This window comes from Ranitomeya imitator, chromosome 3 (genome assembly GCF_032444005.1).
Source record: "Ranitomeya imitator isolate aRanImi1 chromosome 3, aRanImi1.pri, whole genome shotgun sequence".
NCBI lineage: Eukaryota > Metazoa > Chordata > Amphibia > Anura > Dendrobatidae > Ranitomeya > Ranitomeya imitator.
Window position 1 is genome coordinate 117,028,751 of NC_091284.1, and position 26,736 is coordinate 117,055,486.

General features: G+C 42.1%; 1 protein-coding gene across 1 annotated transcript in view; it reads left to right on the top strand.

The window, feature by feature from the left end:
- SH2B2 (SH2B adaptor protein 2) overlaps nucleotides 1-26,736 on the top strand; it is a 168,350-nt gene that overhangs the window by 83,098 nt on the left and 58,516 nt on the right. The window contains exon 2 of the mRNA XM_069761316.1: nucleotides 6,656-7,527. Coding sequence (XP_069617417.1) covers nucleotides 6,682-7,527 — 846 coding nt within the window. The 5' untranslated portion in view covers nucleotides 6,656-6,681. The remainder of the gene's footprint in view (nucleotides 1-6,655; nucleotides 7,528-26,736) is intronic.

The following is a 26,736-nucleotide window of genomic DNA, read 5'->3' on the forward strand; positions in this document are numbered from 1 at the left end:
GCTATTAATCACATGATTTTATAGACCTAAAGGAAAAGAGAAATATTAACAGTAGAAAGGCAAAATGAGCAATTGTAACTGTAAAGTGCTATATAATATGATGACTACAATATATTAAGAACATTAAAACTTTGATGGGAGTTCTTCTTTATGTGACAGGAATAGGTCAGCAATATCAGAACGGTGGAAGTCCAGCACCCCCACCAATCAGCTGTTATTAGTGTCAGCACACAGCAGCTATGTACACACATTGTCTAGAGCCAGAACAGTGCAGCTCCGTTCAGTGCGCGGCGCATGCTGCTTGGTGCTGCACATCAGCTCCTATGTAAGATAATAGAACCTGATCTGCATTTCTTGGCAGCGACTGCTACAGAGTAGTGCAGTGCAGCTAACTTCAGCGTTTACATCAAGCTTCCAACGAAGTTAATAACAGCTGATTGGTGGGAGTGACGGTTATCGGCCCCCACAGATCTGATACTGATGACCTATCCTAAGGTTAGGGTCACAGGACAGTATAAAAAAAAAAATCAGTCTGATTTTCATCCAGAAAAGCGTGCCAATTTTTTTTCCTCATTTGTCATCTGTGTACAATCTGGTTTTTTTTTATTCCGCATCTATGAATCATTTACAAGACCATTAACAATTTCCTATCTTACCGAACTGCAATATATCAGTAAAAATCAGATGCTGTACTGTGGCTCTGTATGGCATCCGATTTTTTTTTTTTCCTCACACTTATTGACTTGTATAGGTGAGTCTCATCCGATTTTCAGAGTAATTACATTGATCCATTTTTTTTTTTTACGGATAACATTCAGACTGCAAATACGATTGTGTGCACGAGCCCTAAACATTAATAAGATTATCAATATTAAGTGACTAGACAACCCAGTTAATACAATGCAATTAAAACGTAACCTACCTAATAAAATGTGTGCTAGTGTAAAGGGTTTGGTTACAAAAATAAATAAAAGAACTGTTATGGAGTTTTTGATTTATTGTCCACATTATTTGCAAGAATGAAGGTCATCTGTACACCTGTTAATTTCAGCAGCGGGGTACCAGGTGATCATCTTCTTGTAAGACACAAGAATGGAGAAGATGGTATTTTGTGCTAGATTAAAAGATTTATGTTGTGTATCCAGTGAATGGTCTAGGGAAGTGGTTTAGCTTTTCACTTATTTTCTTATTTTGAAATGTTTCTGAATTGTTTTGAGACCATAGACAATTCCTAATTCCTGTTTTCAGCATTAATGATAGCGTTTTTAATTTATTCCCCGTGAGGACGTTGCTGTTTTGCACTGATTGACGTGATTTCTTCCCACTTCCCTCTGCCATTCACCATTATACAGGGTTGGCGTTGTGCTGCGTGATTTGGCTTGGTATTACTGTCTCCATGATTCTTGCCTACGCTGACTCATTGCCATACTTCTTCCTGGGGTCTTTCCAGTTTCAAGTTCTTCACTGGGCATTGACCAGATTGAGGAAGTGTGAGGGGAGTTGTTGTTTTCTCGAGAACACTGCATGTGAAATAATCTGACACACTTTCTTGGATTACAGTATGACTTTATTTCTTGTAATGTCCATAGGAAAGACAAAAGATGACTTACCAATAAGAATTGTGATTACTGTAAATCTTAGAGGATCATTTTCTTTCAGCATTGCTCGGATCGTCTATATTGTGTGCCACAAAAATATCCTGACCTTTGTGAACCATGTTAAGGAGGCCTCATGTTTTGTAGTGCTGGAGTGAAGGGTGAAATTGGGTGACCTTTTTAAATGGTTTAACTGGCTTAAGAAATTAATCTGACAGCAGGAAATGGTCTAAAAACAAAATCCAACATTAGTCCCCGGTTTAATCCCTTATCGTTTTATCACTGATGGATTATAAAGATCGGTGGGGACTTCCATTTCTGTCCTAGTCGGAATCTATGTGACTGACAGAAGGTCACTTAGCCTTGTACTTGGCTATCTCCTTCCGTCCCATAGATATTGAATAGAGCAGTAGTGCACATGTATGACCTCTGCTTTATTCATGTAGGGACACTGGACCGGATTCTCTAGATCTGTGGTGGTTTTTGCAATCATACATCTACCACCTTTCTTTTGATCCTATTTTATCTCATATTCCTATTAAAAGTGAGAAATGTGTATAGAAATGTTCTTATTTTGTCATAGGATTTCAACCATTCCTTCCCTCCACCACCTCATGTTGTCTCTACTTGTAAGACAGATGGCTGCAGCAGGAGCCTCCCCCCTCTGCTTTGTCACACAAACCTGTTTAGGTCTAAGCAACTCCATAATCACTAGCTGAAACTGAAAGAAATCAGCCATAAATTCCCCCTTTTGACAAGAGTGTCTGTTTCAGGCACATTCGTTTCTAGGTTAAATTTTTCTATTGTGATTCTCCCCCCTTGCTCTATTTTCTTCCATTCCCAGTTAGCCTCTGGCATTTTCAGAACAGTTACCAATCACCAGCCCTGCTAGTTCTTCATATCTTTTTTTTTAAATCAGATACATTTTTACTTAACTGAATTTAAGGTACAAAGCAATAAAACAAAAATCGCAATGAGAACATTAACAATGGTCATTAGTTTCAGAAATTCCCTTCCCCTCCCCCTCCCAATTTCTTGCTATGACCTTCCAAGCCATGTATAGTAGTCTAGCGATTGCTATTTTCAGCAACTATCTCTTCCACATACCCTAACCTGCACACCAATGGTTCCTTTGGAGTTACACATCTGTATGCCCCTTCTATCCGGCTTAAAACCACCAACCAAAAAGCAGTCAATCTCGGACACGTCCATGACATATGAAACATTCCAACATTCATTCCTACATCTAGGGCATTCCGAATCAGATCTCAACCCAGCTCTGTATAAGACATCCAGGGATCTATACACTCTGTGTATAATATAAAGCTGGGAAAGTCTATATGGCTCATTAAGTGATCATTTCGGTATCCATTCTAGTACAGATTCCCACGTTTCATCCTCTAAGCGACCCAACTCTTTTTCCCATTTAGCCCTCGCGCCAATCGGATATCCCAATAAGTGAGTATGGAGTAGATCCTTATATAGAGAGGAGATAACACCCATCGTTGTCCCCACTCCACAGATGTAATCCAATACTAAGTCACTTTGAATTTGGAAGCAATCCCCCTCATTCTGAGCCACCAACGCATGTCGTACTTGTGCATATTGGAACCCCCCATTTTCCTCTATCTTACCCAATTCCTCCTCCCATTTCCACTGTGCTCTAATAGGATAATTATTTATAAAAGTATGCATTAGATCCTTATAAATGCTTCATATATCTTTTATATGTATTTTGTTTCAAACTTTTTCTTGGGATAGACAGATAGACAGATAGATAGTAGCTTTCCAGAAATTGCTCCCCTCGCAGGGGGTCAAATGCAGATTTTTACAAAACAAGAATAAAGTGAAGTTAATAGAGGGCAGGAATAGGGATTTAGGGCACAGAGATCAGATTTACATAATGCATGAAATTGACATATATACAGCTCTGGCAAAAATTAAGAGACCACTGCAAAATGTTCAGTTTGTCTGATTTTTCTCTTTATAGGTATATTTTTGAGTAAAATGTAAATTTTTAATTTATTCTATAAATTACTGACATGTCTCCAAAATTTCCAATCAATTAATTTTGTATTTTTTTCCTGAAAAGGAGAAATGGTCAAAATTAAAAAAAAAACCTGTGCTTTCAGACCTCAAAAAATGCAAAGAAAACAAGTTCATAATCATTTAGAAATAACAATACTAATGTTTTAACTCCGAAATAGTTCAGAAATCAATATTTTGTGGAATAACCATGATTTTTCATCACAGCTTCCATGTGTCTTGGCATGCTTTACTCCAGTCTTTCTCACTGCTCCTGGTACAACAATTTAAGCAGTTCTTTGTTTGATGGCTCGTGACTATCCATCATCCTCTTGATTACATTCCAGAGGTTTTCAATGGGGTTCAGGTCTGGAGATTGGGCTGCCTATGACATATGACAGGGTTTTGATGTGGTGGTCTCTTAATTTTTGCCAGAGCTGTATGTAGAAGTCTAAGGACCATGAAAGAGAGACAACTCTTCGAAGTTTGGGCTCCAGGCCGGCCTCCAGCCAACGATCATAGATAATATGAAAATGCTCTTGTCTATATGCATGTCATCTTGTGTTGCTAGGATGACCATAGTCAGTAGTAATTGAGGAAAAGCACCAATGTCGGTTTCTTAAATTTTTCTTACTGTAAATGAATCATAATGAATAATTGGATATAGAGAGAAGGAGCAAGAAGGGTCACAAGTTAGTGTGCTATATTGCTAACCTATGGGTGATTTCCAAGAGGCTGATACCCCTTTTCATAAGTGATTTAAGTAGAAGAATTGATTTCCCATTCTCATAATTTATAGACTTTTATCCCCGTAATACAACTTTGATATATTTCAAGAAATGTTATTAATTGATCCTAAATACAATAATATATATAATTATACACACACTGTATATATACATTTTGTTTTCTCCAGGTTTAGCTTTTAATGCACAAATACAGTTATTGATGTCAGGCGCTATGGAAGGGCAAATCTTGGTCAAGCTAAATATCTTGAAAATTCAGATTTTGTTTGCTGCTCCTTGAACTCAGTGAATCTTTAAAAAAATTGAGATGAACAGTTCTTGACAGTGTTCTGAGCGCCATTGCTGCAGGTCATCCTGCTAAAATTTACAGCTATTAAAATGGATGTAATTCAAATAGGTTGCCCAAAGCTGGCAGAAGTGTATTTTTGCTTATTACTGCTCCAGTTCAGTTCACACCACACACATCGCTGCTGAAATTATTTTTAGAGTCCATTAAGAAAATCATTGTTAAAATCGAGAAAAGAAAATGACGTTGATATGTACGCAGTATAATGTGATTAATAATACCATTAGACAGAAAATAATGATGTTTTTACGGTAGTCCAGCATAAAATAGTTGTCATGTTGTTTTTCAAGTGAAAAAGATGAGTCCATATTCTAGTTACACAAAATCTGTGTTCGGGGCTTTCTTGTCTGAACCTCTCTGCTTGGCAGTAACCAGCACTACTATATAGTGTTTGGGAAACAAGGAGGCACAAGAAGGTATGTCAACAAATTCATATGTTTAGGTAGGCTTATGAATCATTTTAGGAAAAAGTTTAGTAATTCTTTAAAGGGTTATTCCCACCTCAGCCTTTCATTGCTAAAACGGGAATAACTCCATCCAGCTCTGACCACTGATGGTGGAGCTACAAACTATAGGCAAAAAACCTCTGCACCGAAATGGTGATCGAGAACGAAGATCTTTATGCAATAAGTATTTTATTTTGATCCAGCAAGGATAGGTCCAACGTTACGATCAAGACCGATCTTCATCAAGGACATTTGTATTGTAGGGGAGCCAGGTGTTAGGTAGATGTGGCTGTGTGCAAACCATGGATCCACAGCCTGCGCACAGCCGCATCTACCTGACACCCGACTCCTCTGCAGTACTAAGGTCCTTGATGAAGACCACTATTGATCAAAATGTTGGATCTTTTCTTGCCTGATCAATATAAAATACTTTATGTTCATTTCTGTGCTGAGGTTTTTTGCCTACATGAAGACAGGACTGCGGTTCGTTCCTCGAACATGTACACTTCAGGAGCAGTAGGGCTGGTCTTTCCTACAGGAGCTAAAAGTTAGCCTGGAGAGCCTGAGCAATGCCAATACCATAACTCCCATAGAAATGATTGTGGTCATAGCCGAACAGAGTTATCCTCCTATCAGCCATGAAACAAAATCTGTCCCGATTTTTATTAGTTTAGTTCCAATTTCGGTACTTCAGTTTCTGGCTGTAATTCAGCACAAGTGAAAGATGCCTATCTTGGCATATGACCAGTGCTGGGTATGGAGGTGGCTGGCGTATCCCAATTCCCAAGCCAGTCCACTTTTTCTCCATCAGCAAAGAGGGCTGGCTTATCAAATAATGAGCACCCTTTCCACAAAACTGTCTATGTGCCAATGCAGGGGCTCTCTACAGGGACAAACTCAACATGTGAACATTCCGGGACTTGGGACAAAAAAGCTATTTTTTTAATTCGGATATGTTAGTAAATGTTAGTAAATGTTATCTGTTTCTTACTTATTTTTCAAACTAAGCAATTAATGCAATACTATTTTGACATACCGTATTTCAAATAAAGCAGTAACCACCTGGTGAGCTTAGAAGGTTACTAAATGCAGATCTACAATTAATGTTGGCGGATTCATGCAGCCAGAATGTTGTGATGTAACTCTGACTGTGTAAAGGAAAGCATAGGGATATGGTTGTTCTTATGAAAAATGGAGCTCTGACCCCCTTTGAAAAAGATATGTTTTATATTTAATGAGAACATTATATTTTTAACTATTTAAATAAAATAAAAAAACAAAATGCAAAAAGTAACACAGAACCTGAAACTTGCACATTAATTTGACCTTGTTTGTATCATGCCGTTATCCACTACAAAAACTAATAAATGCAAACACAATGGAAGTAGATTTCTGTATTCTTCTATGATTGATACCAACTCAACACAAGCTTTTATCAATGCCTTCCAGCTTTTTTTTTCTCTTCCAGCTGGTCATTTTCTTCATTTTGCCTTGCAGATTTCTTAGAGAGGAATGGAACAGCCATGAATGGTGATGCACTTAATCAAGACTCTTCCTCCCAGCTTCCTGACTGGAAGGAGTTCTGTGAGCTTCACGCACAAGCCGCTGCCGTGGACTTTGCTCAGAAATTCTGCCAGTTTTTAAAGGAGAACCCTAACTATAATGCTCCGGGAGCCGAGACTTCATTCTCCCACCATTTTGCTGCCAATTTTTTAGATTTCTTTAGTTTTGAGGTTAGCAGGGTATATGTATCTGATTCGCCAACAAAATATAATATTGTACCCTTTGTAGGACTACAAAATTGCCAGGTGCCTTTAGCAAGGGATTTTGTCTCCAGGAAAGAGGAAACCTCCACCGAGTCATTAGATAGCATGGAGAATGCTATGACTAATAAATATCGGACTCAAGCCAGGGCTCACAAGGTTTCATCGTATGGACACTCGCGAAGCTCTGAGGATGTTTCAGTACATGGAAGCTCCAAGGCAAAATTTAAAAAGGGTTTCTCATTGCGGAATATGAGTTTATGTGTGGTGGATGGCATGAAGGAGATGTGGCACAGAAAGTCCTCTCCGGAGCCTGGCATAGACAATGGAACAATGAAGCGGTCAGAACGGGAACCTTGCCCATCAGGCAACAAGGAACAAGTGGAGCCTCGGGAAAAATGGACTCACAAATTGCGCCTATCAAAAATGCAGGCTGCTAAGGTAGATGCTGTCGATATCCAGAGAGAAGGAACTCTCAGGTACATGGTTGCCGATGACACCAATTGCGTTGGCAGCTCTCAGTGGCAAAAATGTCGTTTGCTTTTGAGAAAAGCTGTGAAAATGGAAGGGGAAAGATTTCTCCTTGAGTTCTATGTGCCTCCTAAGGTAAGAAATAAGGATATGTTCATCCTATTCTGCTTGTATTTCTGAAATGAAGACTGTTTGTAATTCTCCAGCAAAAAGAATAGTATGGATTGTGCAAAACGGCTGCAGGACGATATTAGTGCATGATCCTAAGATCAAAATAAACTGAATTATAGGGGTATTCCAATCTCCAACATACTATCCCAATATGTAGTAGGTGTAATATAATATTAGAAAATGCCTCCAATTACAAATGTAGTATAGTTCTTCTGATTTGCTATGTCACTTACCTCATGTGCAGGGCATTGCAGTAGCTTAGGTATCCATGATTATGACCATTAACAGCTAACTGTCACTATATGAGTTGTAACTTTCACTCAGTTAAAAGGGTGAACTTTACCTCTAAAGTGCCGTCAAAGGGTTTGAAGAGGATTTGTCATTGGATTCAGGCATCAGTAGTGGCCACAAGCTGTCAGCCTATCAGTGTTATGTGAAAGGAAATAGTAAGGGTATGTTCCCACGGTCATGAACCAGTAGCGCTTTGGACCAGCACATATCCGCTCCGTCCAAAGCGCTGCTGGCTTTTGAACACAGATGATTCCACATGTGTTCATTGAACCATGTGGAATCACCGCGCCCAATACATTGGACGGGGACATTCATCTTGCGGAGACTGAGCATTTACATTTTTACAATTTTACATTACATTCCTAACCAGATTCATGCTATGTACTGATGAGAGGTAAAAGACCATTATCATTATAAGACTATATCGAGACTTCTAGATGGAGATGTTGGCTTACTGCCCAGCCAAAATATGTGCAACCTATTCTCTTACAGATTCAAAGTTTGCATTGTTTTCCCATAGAGTATTGTCTGGAAAGATGCGCCGCATGTGCGTCTCCACAGGGAAGCCGAGGGTGCCGATGCACGCATAGTGGACATGGGATTTCTTCAAATCCCTTCCACTATGCTGTAACATCTGGCCGCTGCGGATGTACGCAGTGTCCAACCCGCAGCGTTTACTGACCGTGGGAACTTACCTTAAGGCATGCCCAATTTTTGCCTGGCACAATGTCATTGTTGCGGGATGATGCACATCTGATGTTGCACCAGGCTGGTTAATCAAAAGAAGATCCAAGGATACTGGCAGGTAAGAGGCGGTACTCCCCCCATGCAGTCGTAGACCACTATCATGGCCTATTCAACATGTCAACTATTTTGAGCTTTGTACCACCTATTGGTAGAGAAGGCATTTGGTTAGTTGGGAGATTCTCCCTACCATCCATGTCATTCTTTTTAATTTTACATTACATTCCTAACCAGATTCATGCTATGTACTGATGAGAGGTAAAAGACCATTATCATTATAAGACTATATCGAGACTTCTAGATGGAGATGTTGGCTTACTGCCCAGCCAAAATATGTGCAACCTATTCTCTTACAGATTCAAAGTTTGCATTGTTTTCCCATAGAGTATTGTCTATAACTTTTTCTGACTTCTTGCTGAATTTAAGTTAGTTTTATAACGAAAATATAGATCTATACAATGAAGTCTGTGTATGCACAATAAAAACTCATGAAAATCTATATCTACTGTGAAAAAATAATTGAGCATAATATTGGCAGCAAACCTCAGGCTCGTTCTGCCAGTGGTGCATGAGCATTTGTCTGTTCTGGCACAGAATATGGAATATTGTAAAGCCAAGGGGGCTTTGTCCAGCTGCTGAATATCTGTGGTCCTCCTACACAAGCTTAAGCAGACCATGAAGATTAGTTTCATGATACCGTATTTTATTAGACAATTATTGCAGCTTTAGCCTGTGACCTGGCAAAAATGAATTTTCACAAAAGAACTATGTATAACATATCAACTTTATTAGAAAAAAAGAATACAAAGTATATCCAATTGTTTTAAATTGGTTAAATTGCTCAAATTGTTCTGTCTTTCAAGGACTGTCATATCCAGCTAATGCTATATTCACACCTTTTAAAGGGAATCTATCCAGGGTCTTACTGGCCCACCGGAGAACCGGAGGATTCTTCGGTGGGCCCAGGCACTGACACCTGCTGGCATACTGACCAGCAGCTGCCTAGGGCCTCCACTGCTCCAAGGGCCCCCAGGCAGTGGCGTGTCGCTAATAGCGGCACACCCAGCTGCTATGGGGCCCCTGAGTCAAGGGAGGCCCTCCTGGTGCCTGAGAGCAGCAGCAGGAGACACCCTGTTCCCGCTGCTAAACAGAAATTAATAATCATGCTTCCCCACGCCCCCATGGACATGGAGAGTAGTGAATACCATTTCACTTTAATAGTGGGCAGTGTTAGCCGCAGGCTGAGGCTAACACCGCCTGCCAGTGCTGCTGAGTCTGGGCCCCGGAGGTGGGCCCCTAAAGGGTGGCGAACCTTGATTGCGATCCCTGCAGCTTGGGACCAGAGCAGAGCTGCAGGGATCTGACGCCGTCCTGATTCTTGCCCCCCTGCCTGGCACTTCCTGTCTGGATGACGTCCTCATTCAGAGCTGATGTTTCAGAGAGGAAGTTGCCAGGAGGTGCTGCGGCTGCTGGGAACGTGCGGAGAGGTGAGTGGGTGCTGTATGTGTTTGTGTCTCTGCCTGCCTGCGTGTGCATGGCTGTGTGTGTGTGTGAGAGTGGTGCGGTGCTGTTTGTGTGATATTGGTGTGTGTGTGTATTGGAGATTGGCAATGATGATGGTGGTGGGGGGAGGCAATGATGATGGTGGTGGGGGAGGCAATGATGATGATAGCGGTGGGGGAGGCAATGACGATGTTGGTGGGGAGGCAATGATGGAGGTGATGGAATGGGAAATGATGGGGTGGTGGGGTAGAAGGCAAAGATGGTGGTGGGGGGAGGCAATGATGGAGGTGGTGGAATGGGCAATGATGGGGTGGTGGGGGAGAAGACAATGATGATTGTGGTGGAATGGACAAAGATGGTAGTGGTGGAAAGGACAATGGTGGTGGAGGAGTCAATGATGGAGGAGGTGGTGATGAGCACAATGATGGGGGTGGAGGGGGAGAACAGTGATGGTGGTGGAGGGGGCTGCATTATACCCTTTCAGGGGGGCTACATTGTAATTCCGTGGGGGGCTGCATTATTCTCTCGGGGCTACATCATACTATATGAGGGGAGCTGCATTATGCCCTATGAGGGGGCTGCAGTATATTCTATGGAGGCTGCCTTTTGAGGGAGTTGCATTATACTCTGAGGGGGCTACATTATATTCTGTGGAGGGGTTGAATTATACTATATGAGGGGGGCTGCATTATGCCATATGAGGGTGCTACATTATATTCTATGGGGGGCTGCATTATACCTTATGAGAGGGTTGCATTATATTCCATAAGTGAGGCTCAGTTTCGTAGCTACCGGGGGGGCAGAGGGGCCCATCGCCCCGGGCCCCGCGCTCTGAGGGGGCCCACCCAGAGCTATGCTACTGTAAGTGCATCGGCGCACGCAGCGCGCCGATAGTTACATTCTGCGGCAGAGCAGGGAGAATCAGTCTCCCTGCTCTGCCGCTATGGGGCCCCTGAGCAGGCGGGGGGCCCGGTGCCAGCAGTGAGCCCCCCTTCGTCATCGCAAGGTCAGCTGTATCGGCATCTAGCCGATACAGCTGACTGCGGTGATGAGAGAAGGAGCGCTGCGCTCCTTCTCCCATCATCCCCCACATCGTCTGACAGCGGGCGCCATTAAGTCACCGCCCGGCGCCCGCTGTCAGGAGATTAGCTGGAACAAGGAGGAAGAGAGGTGAGTATTGTGTTTTTTTTTATGGGGGTGCTATCTTATATACTGGATCTGCCTATGGAGGGGCTGCCTTACATACAGGATCTGCCTATGGGGGGCTGCCTTATATGCAGGATCTGCCTATGGGGGGGTGCTGCCTTATATACAGGATCTGCCTATGGGGGGTGCTGCCTTACTTACAGGATCTGCCTATGGGGGGGTGCTGCCTTATATACAGGATCTGCTTTGGGGGGTGCTGCCTTATATAAATGATCTGCCTATGGGGGGTGCTGCCTTATATACAGGATCTGCCTCGGGGGGTGCTGCCTTAAATATAGGATCTGCCTATGGGGGGGTGCTGCCTTATTATATACAGGATCTGCCAATGGGGGGTGCTGCCTTATATACAGGATCTGCCTATGGGGGGTGCTGCCTTACATACAGGATCTGCCAATGAGGGGGTGCTGCCTTATATATATGATCTGCCTTTGGGGGGTTCTTCCTTACATACAGGATCTGCCTATTGGGGGGGTGATGCCTTATATACAGGATCTGCCTGGGGGGGTGCTGCCTTATATATAGGATCTGCCTATGGGGGTGATGCCTTATATACAGGATCTGCCTGGGGGGTGCTGCCTTATATATAGAATCTGCCTATGGGGGGTGCTGCCTTACATACAGGATCTGCCTATGGGGCGGTGTTGCCTTATATATAGGATCTACCTATGGGGGTGCTGCCTTATATACAGGATCTGCCTATGGGGGGTGCTGGCTTATATATAGGATCTGCTTATGGGGGGTGCTGCCTTATATATAGGAGCTGCCTTATATACAGGATCTGCTTATGGGGGGGTGCTGCCTTATATACAGGATCTGCCTATGGGGGGGTGCTGTCTTACATACAGGATCTGCCTATGGGGGTGCTGCCTTATACTACAGGATCTGCCTATCCTATCGGGGGATGCTGTCTTATACTACAGGGTCTTCCTATGGGGGTGCTGTCTTGTATTATATTGAGGACTATCTGGCACATTATACTATATGGAGGTTATCTATGGGGGCCGTCATACAGTGTGGAGATTACAGTGAAGGGGCCATTATATATTGTTGGAGCCATCAAACAGTTTGGAGGCTACTAAGGGGTCATTATACTGTGTGAATGGTACTATACAGTGAGGGGGCATTGTACTGTGTATAAAAGAGCATCATACTGTGTATACGAGAGCTGTACAGGGGGGAGACTCTGGACATTATTAAATGTAAAGTGGGAACTTATTGTTATAGGGAACTCATGTTACTGTGACTATCAAAGGGGCACACAGGGCATTATTACTTTCTATGGGGCAAAATGTGGGCGCTGTTTTCTAGGGCACTTGCACCCGGCATTACAATATTATAGAGGGGTGCTTTAGAATTTAGAGGGTACAGAAAACCACAAAGCAGGTGCAGTAATAGGGACACATACAGCAGCAGAGGCTCAGTATCGGGGTATCAGGGGCAGTAATAGGGACACATACGGCAGCAGTGGCTCAGTATTGGGGTATCAGGTGCAGTAATAGGGACACATATGGCAGCAGCGGCTCAGTATTGGGGTATCAGGTGCAGTAATAGGGACACATGGCAGCAGCGGCTCAGTATCGGGGTATCAGGTGCAGTAATAGGGACACATATGGCAGCAGCGGCTCAGTATCGGGGTATCAGGGGCAGTAATAGGGACATATACAGCAGCAGAGGCTCAGTATCGGGGTATCAGGTGCAGTAATATGGACACATACGGCAGCAGCGGCTCAGTATTGGGGTATCAAGTGCAGTAATAGGGACACATATGGCAGCAGCGGCTCAGTATTGGGGTATCAGGCGCAGTAATAGGGACACATACGGCAGCAGCGGCTCAGTATCGGGGTATTAGGTGCAGTAATAGGGACACATACGGCAGCAGCGGCTCAGTATTGGGGTATCAGGGGCAGTAATAGGGACACATACAGCAGCAGAGGCTCAGTATCGGGGTATCAGGTGCAGTAATATGGACACATACGGCAGCAGCGGCTCAGTATTGGGGTATCAAGTGCAGTAATAGGGACACATATGGCAGCAGCGGCTCAGTATTGGGGTATCAGGTGCAGTAATATGGACACATACGGCAGCAGCGGCTCAGTATCGGGGTATCAGGTGCAGTAATAGGGACACATATGGCAGCAGCGGCTCAGTATTGAGGTATCAGCAGGATGAGGAGTTTGTGCAGTATGGGAATAGATGGTGATGGGGCTGGAATATGAGAAGTTAAATGTGTCTTTGTTGTAATCTCTGCAGACGAGTCCTGGCTGGAAGAAGTTGTCGTGTCGGTCTGGGCCAGATGGAAAAGACGGGAAAAATGAACGATTCCATCAGAAAGAACGTCAGCGGTAAGTCATTATCTGTAACTGCACTGTGATCTCTTATATGTTCTGTAGGGCTGGTATTTACCACTGACCATATGGCGGTAATATCCATATTGGTCATTATATAGAGATTATCTTCAGTAATAGTGCGGTCATCTGATGAGGTTCTCCTCCACTATTAGGGCGCGTCGCCGAGTTGAACCAAAACCCTAGCTAGGCCTCTGGTGTGGCTACATTATATTCTATGAGGGGGCTACCCCAACCCCTGCTACATAATTAAGATGTATATTACCTTATATTATACCCTGATATTAGCGCATTTTACCACACAATTGATGGTCTTGAATTTATTTCTATGTAGCTACATAGTGGGCCCCAAAAATGATTTTCTCTGGTGGGCCCAAGGTGCTCCAGTCCGATGCTGAATCTATCAGTCTGTTTTTGCTATTTAATCTGTGAGCACCATGATATAGGTAGGGGCTGAGAGTGGGATTCCAGTGATTTATCACTTACTAGGCTGTGTTTTGCTGTTTTAATAAGAATCAGTGTTTTATCAGCAGGAGATTCACTCCAGGACTAGATGTCTCGTGCCTCTTAGTCAACTGTTCTGTAGAACCCCTCCCCCCAACACTGATTAGCAGCATTCTATCAATATACAGGGTGCAAAGAAAGCTGCCAATCAGTGATGTGGGCTGGGTTATACATGGCTCAGCATTCACAGCACTGCTGAGTCTGTAGCAGAGAAAAGTGTTATTGCATGAAAACTACACCAGGTAGACCAGTCAGGCCACGTGTACACGTTGAGTATTTAGTGAGTTTTTACATCAGTATTTGAAAAACCAGAACTTGGAGTGGGTGATAAATACAGAAGTCGTGACGTGTTTCTATTTTACTTTTATTCTGATTGTTCCATTCCTGGTTTTGGTTTACAAATACTGATGTAAAATACTGACCAAATACTGAATGTGTGCATGTGGCCTAAGTGACTTACTGCCGGAATCAGTGTCTCTGCCCCTACATCATGCTACTCTCTGATTAGTAGCAGCAGAAAGGATAGATATTAGTAGGGTGTGTAAAAAATTTTTATTGTGATCATATAAAAACAGGGGAATATATCAAAAAAGACAATACCACGAAGAAAAAGCGCTCAATAGTTCATCAGTACACATAAGTGAAAAAAAAGATTGGTCTCACCCCTTAACTATCTGGAGCTGGCCATCCCAAGTGGTAACGGAGAGTTTTGGGGAGGGATATGCGCTAAATAGCGGTAGAATTTTTTGGGGTACTCCAATAGTGGGGAATCCTATTCTGTCTGCAGAGTGCTGCGTAAAGCTACGTTCACATTTGCGTTGTGCGGGGCTGCGTCGGCGACGCAACGCACAACGCAAACAAGAACGCATGCAAAACGCATAGTTTTGCGATGCATGCGTCCTTTTTTTGCCGGATTTTGGGTGCAAAAAAAATGCATCTTGCTGCGTCCTCTGCGCCCTAACGCTTGCGGCAAAAAAGACGCATGCATCGCAAAACGCATGCAAACGCATGTCTACGCGCCCCCATGTTAAATATAGAGGCGCCCGACGCAGCCCGGCAGAACGCAAATGTGAACGTAGCCTAATTTAGTCACAGTTTACTGTAACTAAGTTGTGCAGCACTCTGCAGACAGAATAGGGTTCCCCACTATTGGGGTACCCAAAAAAATTCTACTGCTATTTAGCGCATATATCCCCCCAAAAAATTCTAGTCTCCGATGACTTCTATGGTTCTCCCTGATGAATCCATGTTGCTCGGTGGATGAAATGCGAGTTCTTATGAGGGAACTAAGGGACACTTTCTAGGAAAGGATCATACTTGGGGACTGTCATTGTGAGAACAGTAGATCTGCATGGGGCACAACAGGGTAGCCTTATTAGCACATATATCCCTCCCCCAAACTCTCCGTTACTACCTGGGATGGCCTGAAGGGATGAGACCTAACCTTTTTTTTTTTTCCTTATGTGCACTGGTGAAATGTTGAGCACTTTTTCTTTCTGGTGTTGTCTATTTTGATATATTCCCCTGGTTTTATATGATCACAATAAAAGTTAGAGTTTAAACCCCCTACTAATATTTATCCTTGAGGACACAAAAGAGCATAGTAAAACCAAAAACACTCAGTTTAAAAAAATCGCAGTAATCCGCAAGTGCTAGTAAAAAGATGTATAAAACAGGGTATTTGGTTGATACGTTTTTTGCAAAAAATGTATACTAAGCTGCTCCACCAAACGTCAAGGTATACCCATATCATAGCAGTCCTAACTGATGTATGCAATCCCTATCTGATATATTTAAAAACCTGATCATTTGTATATTACCTGTGTGAACAGGGTTCAGAGAGGAAAAGTCCATGTGGACATGCTGAGTGGAACAGCTTTTGTGCAGATAACCCAAGAGGAGTGGTGGGTAACTCCCCAGTCTTGTAGACACAAGAGAACAATTATGGAAACAGAAACAAATGGGCTACTTGCACAGTGAACAAGTCTGTAGGAACATGCTCACACACCACCAAGAAACTTGAGGACACAAAAGAGCATAGTAAAACCAAAAACACTCAGTTTAAAAAATCACAGTAATCCGCAAGTGCTAGTAAAAAGATGTAAAAAACAGGGTATTTGGTTGATACGTTTTTTGCAAAAAATGTATACTAAGCTGCTCCACCAAACGTCAAGGTATACCCATATCAGAGCACATATATCCCTCCCCCAAACTCTCCGTTACTACCTGGGATGGCCTGAAGGGATGAGACCAAACCTTTTTTTTTTTTTTCCTTATGTGCACTGGTGAAATGTTGAGCACTTTTTCTTTCTGGTGTTGTCTATTTTGATATATTCCCCTGGTTTTATATGATCACAATAAAAGTTAGAGTTTAAACCCCCTACTAATATTTATCCTTGCTGTAGCAAATATTTGATTGATAGGAACTTTTTTGCTGAAATATACTCTCAGATTACATAGCAAAAACCTGGTGCCAGATTCCAACGAGTTCTGAATGTATGCCGTGATTTATCCAAATGCGTACTACACCGCTGCCTAGATGTGCGATTTTATAGGTATGCCATATAGGTGGCATGTGTAGTATATGGGGATGGTATTTAGTTAATGGAGCTTTCCAAGATCGGCAGAAAAATGGCTAAATTGTGGAAATGGCATAAAATAACAAAAGAACCTTTAGGCCATGGCCCTGATTCTTCAAAGAGTTTTCACCAGAAATCTGTCGTAAAACACTTTGAGAAGTCGCTACACGGGGCTGCACAAAAATGTCGCAACCTATAAAAATAAAGATTATTATTTATTATTATTATTATTATTAACCTTTACATTTTTACCCCAGTTTCACCAACTGGAGTGAGATTTGTGTCATTTTCCAGGCGTGCCAGATTCAATAAGAGATGTGCGCCCCTCAATGAATCTGGAGCGTCCCCTCATCAAGAACGGTTTTGTTCATGCCCGTCTTGATGAATCCGGATCCATGTTCCCATGTAGGGTAAAACCTCCGTATTTTTCTGTGCAGAAAATCTGCTTCGTTTTAACAGTTTAAGTAAAGTGGATGTGATTTCATGGAAAGTCCTACTCACTGGGGGCAATGCTATGCCCCAACCGGTAACGTCTGTTTGTGAAAACATTATCCAAAATTATTTCGTGAGGAATATAAATACATTTACTAAAATAAACAGGTTAGGAAACCGCCAGGTCTACTTTTACCCCTTGACCCTCCATGACGTAAGAATACGTCTTCGAGGTCGTGCGGGCGTATTGAGCTGGCCCAAGAGATCAGCTAGAACGTTGGCATTTAAAGGGAACCTGTCAAGTAAAAAAAACTACAGATATGAGGTTAATTATGCAGACTAAAGGTACCGTCACACATAACAATATCGTTAACGATATCGTTGCTTTTTGTGACGTAGCAACGATATCGTTAACAAAATCGTTGTGAGTGACAGCGACCAACGATCAGGCCCCTGCTGGGAGATCGTTGGTCGCCGGGGAAAGTCCAGAACTTTATTTTGTCGCTGGATCTACCGCTGACATTGCTGGATCGGCGTGGGTGACGCCGATCCAGCGATGTCTTCACTGGTAACCAGGGTAAACATCGGGTTACTAAGCGCAGGGCCGCGCTTAGTAACCCGATGTTTACCCTGGTTACCGTTGTAAATGTAAAAAAAAAAACACTACATACTTACATTCCCGGTGTCTGGTCATGTCCCCAGCCGTCAGCTTCCTGCACTGACTGATGAGCGCCGGCCAGCCGTAAAGCACGCTGTGCAGCGGTGACGTCACCGCTGTACTTTACGGCCGGCGCTCAGTCAGTGCGGGAAGCTGAAGGCGAGGGACATGACCAGACACCGGGAATGTAAGTATGTAGTGTTTTTTTTTTTTTTACATTTACAACGGTAACCAGGGTAAACATCGGGTTACTAAGCGCGGCCCTGCGCTTAGTAACCCGATGTTTACCCTGGTTACCCGGGGACTTCGGGATCGTTGGTCGCTGGAGAGCTGTCTGTGTGACAGCTCTCCAGCAACCAAACAGCGACGCTGCAGCGATCGACATCGTTGTCGGTATCGCTGCAGCGTCGCTTAGTGTGACGGTACCTTAAGGCTGCCGTCACACTATCAGTATTTGGTCAGTATTTTACATCAGTATTTGTAAGCCATTATCAGGAGTGGGTGATAAATGCAGAAGTGGTGCATAGGTTTCTATTATACTTTTCCTCTAATTGTTCCACTCCTGGATTTGGCTTACAAATACTGATGTAAAATACTGACCGAATACTGATAGTGTGACGGCAGCCTAATAGCGTTCTTAATCTGCCTGGTGCTTGTACTGTCAACCCCACTGTCGGGAGAAAAAAAACTTTATTCCCCCCGGCAGGCTGAGAATGGCGAAGCAGTGTGCATGTCGGAACGTCGCTCCATTCACTTTATATGGTACCGCCAGAAAAAGTGCAAAAAAGCCGATAGGGAGTGAGTGAATGGAGCAGTGATTGATCATATGCACTACTACTCCATTCTAAAGTGGATAAAAGTGCCCCATTCTGCCGAGCTCTGTGTATCTCTGTCCCCACCACTGATTGGCAGCTTTCTGTGTACACAGCGCATAGGCAGAAACTGTCAATCAGTGGTGTGGATGGGTTATAGAGAGCTCAGCATTCAGAGAACTGTTAGATCTGCAGTAGATAAGTGATATTCTTGAAAATACAGCAAGCAGCCTAGTAAGTGATGCATAACTGAAATCAGGGTCTCTGACCCTGCAGCATGCTTTTCTCACATGTATCAGCAAAAACATGGAGACAGATTTTCTCTTTATGGGGTTAATTGCCATAATAGCTTTGCCCTTAGACCATAATAAAAAACAGTAAGTGAGAAAACCGTATCGAGTGCGTAATTCTCTCGGCTAAATAAAATAATGAAAGTCTCATTATTGAATCGGAGTCTGAGCTAGAGCAGGAATTATTTGCCTGGACAATGAACCTCTGTGATTCTCTTAATGGTCTGACACACATTAAAAAAAAAAAACTTAAACAGCTTTTTACTCCTTGTAGTAGGTTCTTTCACGGTGTCTGCCTTTGTTAAGGCTGCCATTGAATTCATGATACTCCCACCCAGATCAATTAGCACAACCACAAAACAAAGCGTATGGCTGTGAGAAGAGCAGCTGATGCCAAGAGACGCTAGTTGAATATTCTGTTTGCACATCTTGTGAGACAGGGGAATAAAATCCCTCCATTAATTTGTTTACCATGGAGTATGAAGCCTCAGTGATGCAGTGAGATCATTTTCATTACTTTTAGATGTCTTATGTAGAAGGACAATACATTTCATGTATCCCTCGTAGGCCTCATTCCTCGTAGGCGGTTTCCTTCATTCTACCTCTGGAGAGATGCTTTAAATCTCAGGTCCCTGCCCCTAGTCTTATACTTACCTGCTGCCGTCTTCCCCTTCTATCGCCGCCTCTCCCATCGGTCTTCAGCAGTTTATGACCTGCCGGATCGCTCCAGTGTTTGCAGGAAGGAGTCGGAGGTCACTGTTCAATGCAAGTCTATGAGCGCCTCGTTCTGGCTCTTTTGGACTTGCATCCAGAGCTTGTGACTAAACTTCTGGCTTTCGGCCAATCAGAAGCTGCCGTCAGTAGATGGCGTTGAATATGAGACCGCGGGCAGGGTCCTCACATTAGATGCACCACTCAAGTTCTGGAAAAAAGCGTTTTGAGGCTATGTGCACACTTTGCGGATTCCACTGCAGAATTTTCTGCAGCGGAATTCCAAAATCTGCAGTGAAAACCCGTTGCGGTTTTTACTGCGGCTTCTTATGCAGATTTTCATCTGCATTTTCGTATTGGAGCAGGTGAAAATCCACAGTAAAGAAGTGACATGCTGCGGAATGTAATCCGCTGCGTTTCCACGCGGATTTTTCCGCAGCATGTGCACAGCGTTTTTTGTTTCCCATAGGTTTACATTGTACTGTAAACTCATGGGAAACTGCTGCTTATCCGCAGCAGTCAAATCCGCTGCGGATCCACAGCAAAATCCACAAAGTGTGAACATAGCCTGAGTGACGGTTTTGGTGTCTAAAAAAAAAAAGGTCCAATTTTCATCAGATTTTGGTCAATGTGCCAGTTTTTACTATTAGGGTTTTTTTCATACGAAAAAATTATATAAATTACAAAGCTTCTCCAATCCACTACAGTATTAATCACATGCAGCACATGAAATGTAATATGAGCTGTCAGTGATTTTATATGGACCCATAAACTTGTATGGGTAATTTTGATCCATGACTCGTATCAAAAAAGGAGATGTTCATGGGTCCACAAAAAAATGAATAGGGACATGTGAGCAGACCCATTGATCATATGGATATTTTGTCCCTGAAAACTGCGTGCATGATTTATAGATGTCTGAATGAGACCTTATTGTTTTTGCTTACGGACATGTTAAATTTCTCTATGTATGGCCCAAATTACTGAATGGTGGGGATGAGGGGAAATGGTGTGTTGCAGAACACGCCTCAACTTTTTTTCTAGTAATTTTTAAAAGTAATTTTTAGCATTCCTAGCATAGAAATATATTATCTTCAGATTAATTTGCTTCCCTTTTTGATGCTGCTGATCTTTGCTGCTATGGGATGAGTCCTAAATACAGCTGTGTGAAAAGTGTTTGCCTCCGTCCTGATTTCCAATTCTTTTCCATGTTTGTTACACTTTAATATTTAAATTTGTTTGGTGGTCTGAAACATTTGACAAGGATAACACAAACACAAAATGCAGTTTTTAAATGGAGGTCTTTATTATTATGGGAAAAAGAAATCCAAACCTACAGGGCTCTGTGTGAAATATGAATAAAAACATAAAATAAGTGTGGTTTATCACATCTTTGGGAAGCAGAGTTCAAATTCTTTAGCCACACCCAGGCCTGATTACTGCCACACCTGTTCTCAATGAAGAAATCACTTAAATAGGACCTGCCTGACAAAGTGAAGTAGACCAAAAGATCCACAAAAGCTAGGCATCATGCCGAGATCTAAAGAAATTCTGGAACAAATGAGAAACAAAGTAATTGAGATCGGTCAGTCTGGAAAAGGTTATAAAGCCATTTCTAAATCTTTGGGACTTCAGTGAACCACAGTGAGAGCCATTATTCACAATTGGTGAAAACATGGAAAAGTGGTAAACCTTCCCATGAGTGGCCAGCTGACCAAAATTACCCCAAGAGCGCAGTGATGACTTATCCAAGAGGTCACAAAAGACCCCACAAAAACATCCAAAGAACTGCAGGCCTCACTTGCCTCAGTTAAGGTCAGTGTTCATGACTCCGCCATAAGAAAGAGACTGGACAAAAATTGCCTGCATGGCAATATGTTCTAATATGAAAACCACTTCTGAGCTATAAGAGCATAAAGGCTCACCTCAGTTTTGCCAGAAAAACATCTTGATGATCCCCAAGACTTTTGGAAGCATACTCTGTGGACTGACGAGACAAAAATTTAACTTTTTGGAAGGTGTATGTCCCATTACATCTGGCGTAGATATAACACATCATTTCAGAAAAGGAACATAACACCAACAGTAAAACGTGGTGGTGGTGGTAGTGTGGTAGTCTGGGCCTGTTTTGCTGCTTCAGGACCTGGAAGACTTGCTGTGGTAAATGGAACCATGAATTCAGCTGTCTACCAAAAAATCCTGAAGGAGAATGTCCGGCCATCTGTTTGTCACCTCAAGCTAAAGTGCACTTGGGTTATGCAGCAGGACAATGATCCAGAACACACCAGCAAGTCTACCTCTGAATGGCTTAAGAAAAACAAAATTAAGACTTTGAAGTGGCCTAGTCAAAGTCCTGACCTTAATCCGATTGAGATGCTGTGGCATGACCTTAAAAAGACAGTTCACACTCGGAAACCCTCCAATGTGGCTGAATTACGACAATTCTGCAAAGATGAGTTGGACCAAAATTACTCCAGAGACTCATTGCCAGAGACTCCAAAATACTAATTGCCAGTTATCGCAAACGCTTGATTGCAGTTGTTGCTACTAAAGGTGGCCCAACCAGTTATTAGGTTTAGGGGCAATCACTTTTTCACGCAGGGCCCAGTAGGTTTGGATTTCTTTTTCCCTTAATAAAGACCTTCATTTGAAAACTGCATTTTGTGATTACTTGTCATCTTTGTCTAATATTTAAACTTGTTTGGTGATCTGAAACATTTAGTTGTAACAAACATGCAAAAGAATAGGAAATCAGGAAGGGGGCAAACACTTTCACACAATTGTAGAATCAGTCTCCTTCCCCCTCTGGTATCTGAGAATATTTTACCTTCCTTACTTCCGCAGTGCTCCTTTCCTCTAGAAAAAAAAGAGATTTTGGGCATCAGCGTAAGCGCATCCATTTAACGGATCCGTTAAACGGATGGCACAAGCGTGATGTGAACCTAGCCTTATTCTTTGATGCAGTTAAAGGGTTATTTACAGAATAAAGGATCATTTGGTGATAGATGGGGCTCCGGCCATGGGCACCTCCAACGATACCTAGAATGGGATTCTGGCACCACGAGAACACCCATCTTGAATGAGGAAGAGGCGAGCATGCTCAACTTCCGCTTTTTTCATGGTCTGTGGGACTGCCAGATATAGTCACGTGCTGCACACATACAACGTGTTCCTCTCTGCTTCATTCAAGCTGGGTATTCTCTTAGTTCCACTGCCCAATATTTAGGGATCAATGGGGATCCCAGTGTTCAGACTCCTAGCAATCATTAAGTTCCCCTTTCTTATTTTGGAAGATGTGTAAATAATAACATCTAGCTTGGAATTATCAGGCCCATCATTTGGGGTTACACCTGTTTACTAGACTCCAAAACCCAAGGGGAAAAGGTCATTTTTGAAAGGGACATTTACGTAAGCTAGAGGGACATACTGTACATCAAACAAGGTAAGAAATAAATAGCATATAACAAGTAAAACACAAAGGTGTAGTACATAAACCCTGGACATCGGCAAACTATGGCTCAGATATTCATAATGCGGATGCAGGAGATGCAGATGAAATTATACAACTTCTTATGTGTTTTTTGTTTTTTTTTTCTTTTTAAATTTGGGCAAATATGTGAATGCCTTCAAGCATGACCAAGTAATATATTCTAGTGCGGGGGGGGGGGGGGGGGCAGATGGTATTTTAGGGGAGGCAGATGGTGAATTAGTTAAATAAATGCAGAACAGGAATGAAGAATGACCCCAAATTCCCAGGAGACACATTTCCACAACACAACGAGGGAATGGCGCTTGTTGTAAGTAAGAGGTCATTCACTCCGAAATGCGACATATACTGTAGCTAATGATGAGAACAAAACAAAGACTATTAAAATGTATCCCGAGAAGTGCGCTAGTTAGTAAGATACACCACAATAAAGCACATGAGATCAATAAGCTCCAGGAGCCCATTACACCAATAGGCTCTAGATCACTACTTACAGTTCCGTCTCCATGATTCATTTTGCCTGCAAGCATCACCGGTCTAATGTACGGATGTGTACACGTACAGTGAAGAATCAAAGGCCGCACTCTACACTTATCTTTTCCCTGTCTCTGATTAGAACCTCTGACTTATTCTGCTATCATGAGCATTTTGTGCTTTGGCATTTAAGCAATTTTCCTTTTAAATAGCATTTTTTAACAAGGAGAACTTTTTTATTTTTCCATCAATTTGAGGATTTGTTTTTTCATAATGGGTATTTTTTTTTTAATGGCACAATTTTTGGATACATCTATAAATTATTCATTAAAATGTATTCACTTTAAAACCTCTTTCAGACACTGTCTTTTCTCGTACACAACCCCCCCCCAAATAACAGAGTTTTGGATCCGTGCTTCATCAGTCAGTTTTTTACCATCAGTGATTTTCATTTTTGAAAAAAATTAATAATTATAAAGCTTCTCCTATTCCGAAACTAAGATTTAGTTTAATTCTCAATACCTATCTATTTAATGTCAGAATCTAATCTCTTTTCTAATATACCTTTAATTAAAAGGTCATTATCGTTCCCTCACTACACGAACTGCTTTATTTTTTTTTTCACGGCTTCGTTTGAGAATTCCATTGCATGCTGGGATACTGAAACGAGTCGCCATCATGGGGCAGAGGCCGCAGTCGCTGCCGCCGCCTTTGTCCCCATCCTGAAACTAAGCGTCATCAGTGATGTCCGTTCCAGGGGTTGGGCTAGTCTCTGCTCGTAGAGATGCTTTCATTGCAATCCTGCTTGTAATGATAATGAGACTGCTGAAACGTCTCAGGAAGTATGATTCCATTATAAACCTGCAAGATTTCAGATTTTTTTGTATATATTAGCCCCTTTCTGACATCTGGTGTAATAGTATGCCGATGTCAGACTCCCCCCTGTTTGGTGCGGGCTCGAAATGTATAATTCTGACTAGCGTCAGTTTATGATGTAATAACTCTGGAACGCTTCAACGTATCCCACTGATACTGAGATTGTTTTTTTTCATGACATTGTATTTCGTGATAGTGGTAAAATTTCTTTGACACGACTTGCGTTTATTTGTGAAAAAAAAAAGGAAAATGCTGCCATTTCAAACTTTGAATTCTTCTGCCGAGAGATATGTCACACAAAATAGTTAATAAATAACATTTCCCACATGTCTACTTTACATCAACACAATTTTTGAAACAAACATTTTTTTGCTAGGAAGTTTTAAGGGTTAAAAGTTGACCAGCGATTTCTCCTTTTTCCAGCAAAATTTACAAAATCATTTTTTTTTTAGGGACCACCTCACATTTAAAGTGACTTTGAGAGGTCTATATGACAGAAAATACCTAAAAGTGACACCGTTCTAAAAACTGCACCCCTCCAGGTGCTCAAAACCACATTCAAGAAGTGTATTAACCCTTCTGGTGTTTCACAGGAATTTTTGGAATGTGGAAAAAAATGAACATTTAACTTTTCACAAAAAGTTTACTTTAGATGCAATTTTTTTTATTTTTGCAAGGATAATAGGAAAAAAAATGGAACCCAAAATGTGTTGTGCAATTTCTCCGAAGCATGCTGATACTCCATTTGTGGGGGGGGGGAAACCACTGTTTGGGTGCACGGCAGAGCTTGGAAGGGAAATTTGCTGGAACAATTAGAGAACACCATGCTGTGTTTGGAGAGCCCCTGATGTGCCTAAACAGTGAAAATCCCCAACAAGTGGCACCATTTTGGAAACTAGACCTCTCAGTGAACTTAATTAGATTTATGGTGAGCACACTGAACCCCCAGGTGCTTCACAGACCTTTATAACGTTGAGCAGTGAAAATTAAAAAAATCTAATTTTCTCCACAAAAAATGTTTTTTAGCCCCAAATTTTGCATTTTCACATGGGTAACAGAAGATATTGCAATTTGTTGTGCAATTTCTCCTGAGTACTCCATATGTTGGAGAAAACTACTTTTGAGGCACAGTGCAAAGTTCAGAAGGGAAGAATAATAATAATATTTATTTTATAATAATATTTATTTTTATATATTATATAGCGCTAACTAATTCCGCTAACTTATTCCGCAGCATTTTACAGTTTTGCACACATTATCATCACTGTCCCCGATGGGGCTCACAATCTAAGAGCCATATTGGAGTTCAGATTTTCCTGGAATGGTTTGAGGGTGCCATTGTACATTGGCACAGCTACAAGGGTGCCAAAACAACAGAAAGCCCCCATATGTGAACTTATTTTACAAACTACACTCCCCAATGAATTAATCTAGGAGTGCAGTGATCATATTGACACCACATGTACCTCACAGAATTTTATACCATTAAGCCGTGAAGAAAGAATAAATTACATTTTTACCACTAAAATGTTGTTTTAGCCCCAAGTTTTTCATTTTTCTAAGGGCTAATGGGAGAAATTTTTACAACAAACTGAGATCAATTTTTTCCTGAGTGCACCACTGCTCTACATGTAATCGGGAAATACTTCTCAGGCACAGTGCAAAGCTCAGAAAGGAAGCGCCATATTATAGTGTCGATTTTACGGTTTGCGGGTGTTGTCACCCACTGGGAGAGCTTCTGAGGTGCCAGCACAGCAGAACCTCCCATAAGTGACCCCATTTTACAAACTACACCTCTCAAAGAATTCATCTATGGGTGCAGTAATCATATTGACACCATGTGTGTGTCACAGAGTTTTAAACCATTGAGCAGTGAAGAAAAAATTACATTTTTACCACCAAAATTTAGTTTTAGCTCCAGATTTTACATTTGCACACAAGAAGTGGGTAAAAATAGCATCAAAATTTGTTCGACAATTTCTACTACTGGAATTGCTTGCCTGAGGAGGTGGTGATGGCGAACTCAGTCGAGGGGTTCAAGAGAGGCCTGGATGTCTTCCTGGAGCAGAACAATATTGTATCATACAATTATTAGGTTCTGTAGAAGGACGTAGATCTGGGGATTTATTATGATGGAATATAGGCTGAACTGGATGGACAAATGTCTTTTTTCGGCCTTACTAACTATGTTACTATGTTACTATGTTACTAAATGTGACAATACCCCATATGTGGCTGTACAGTACTGCTTAGCCATACGG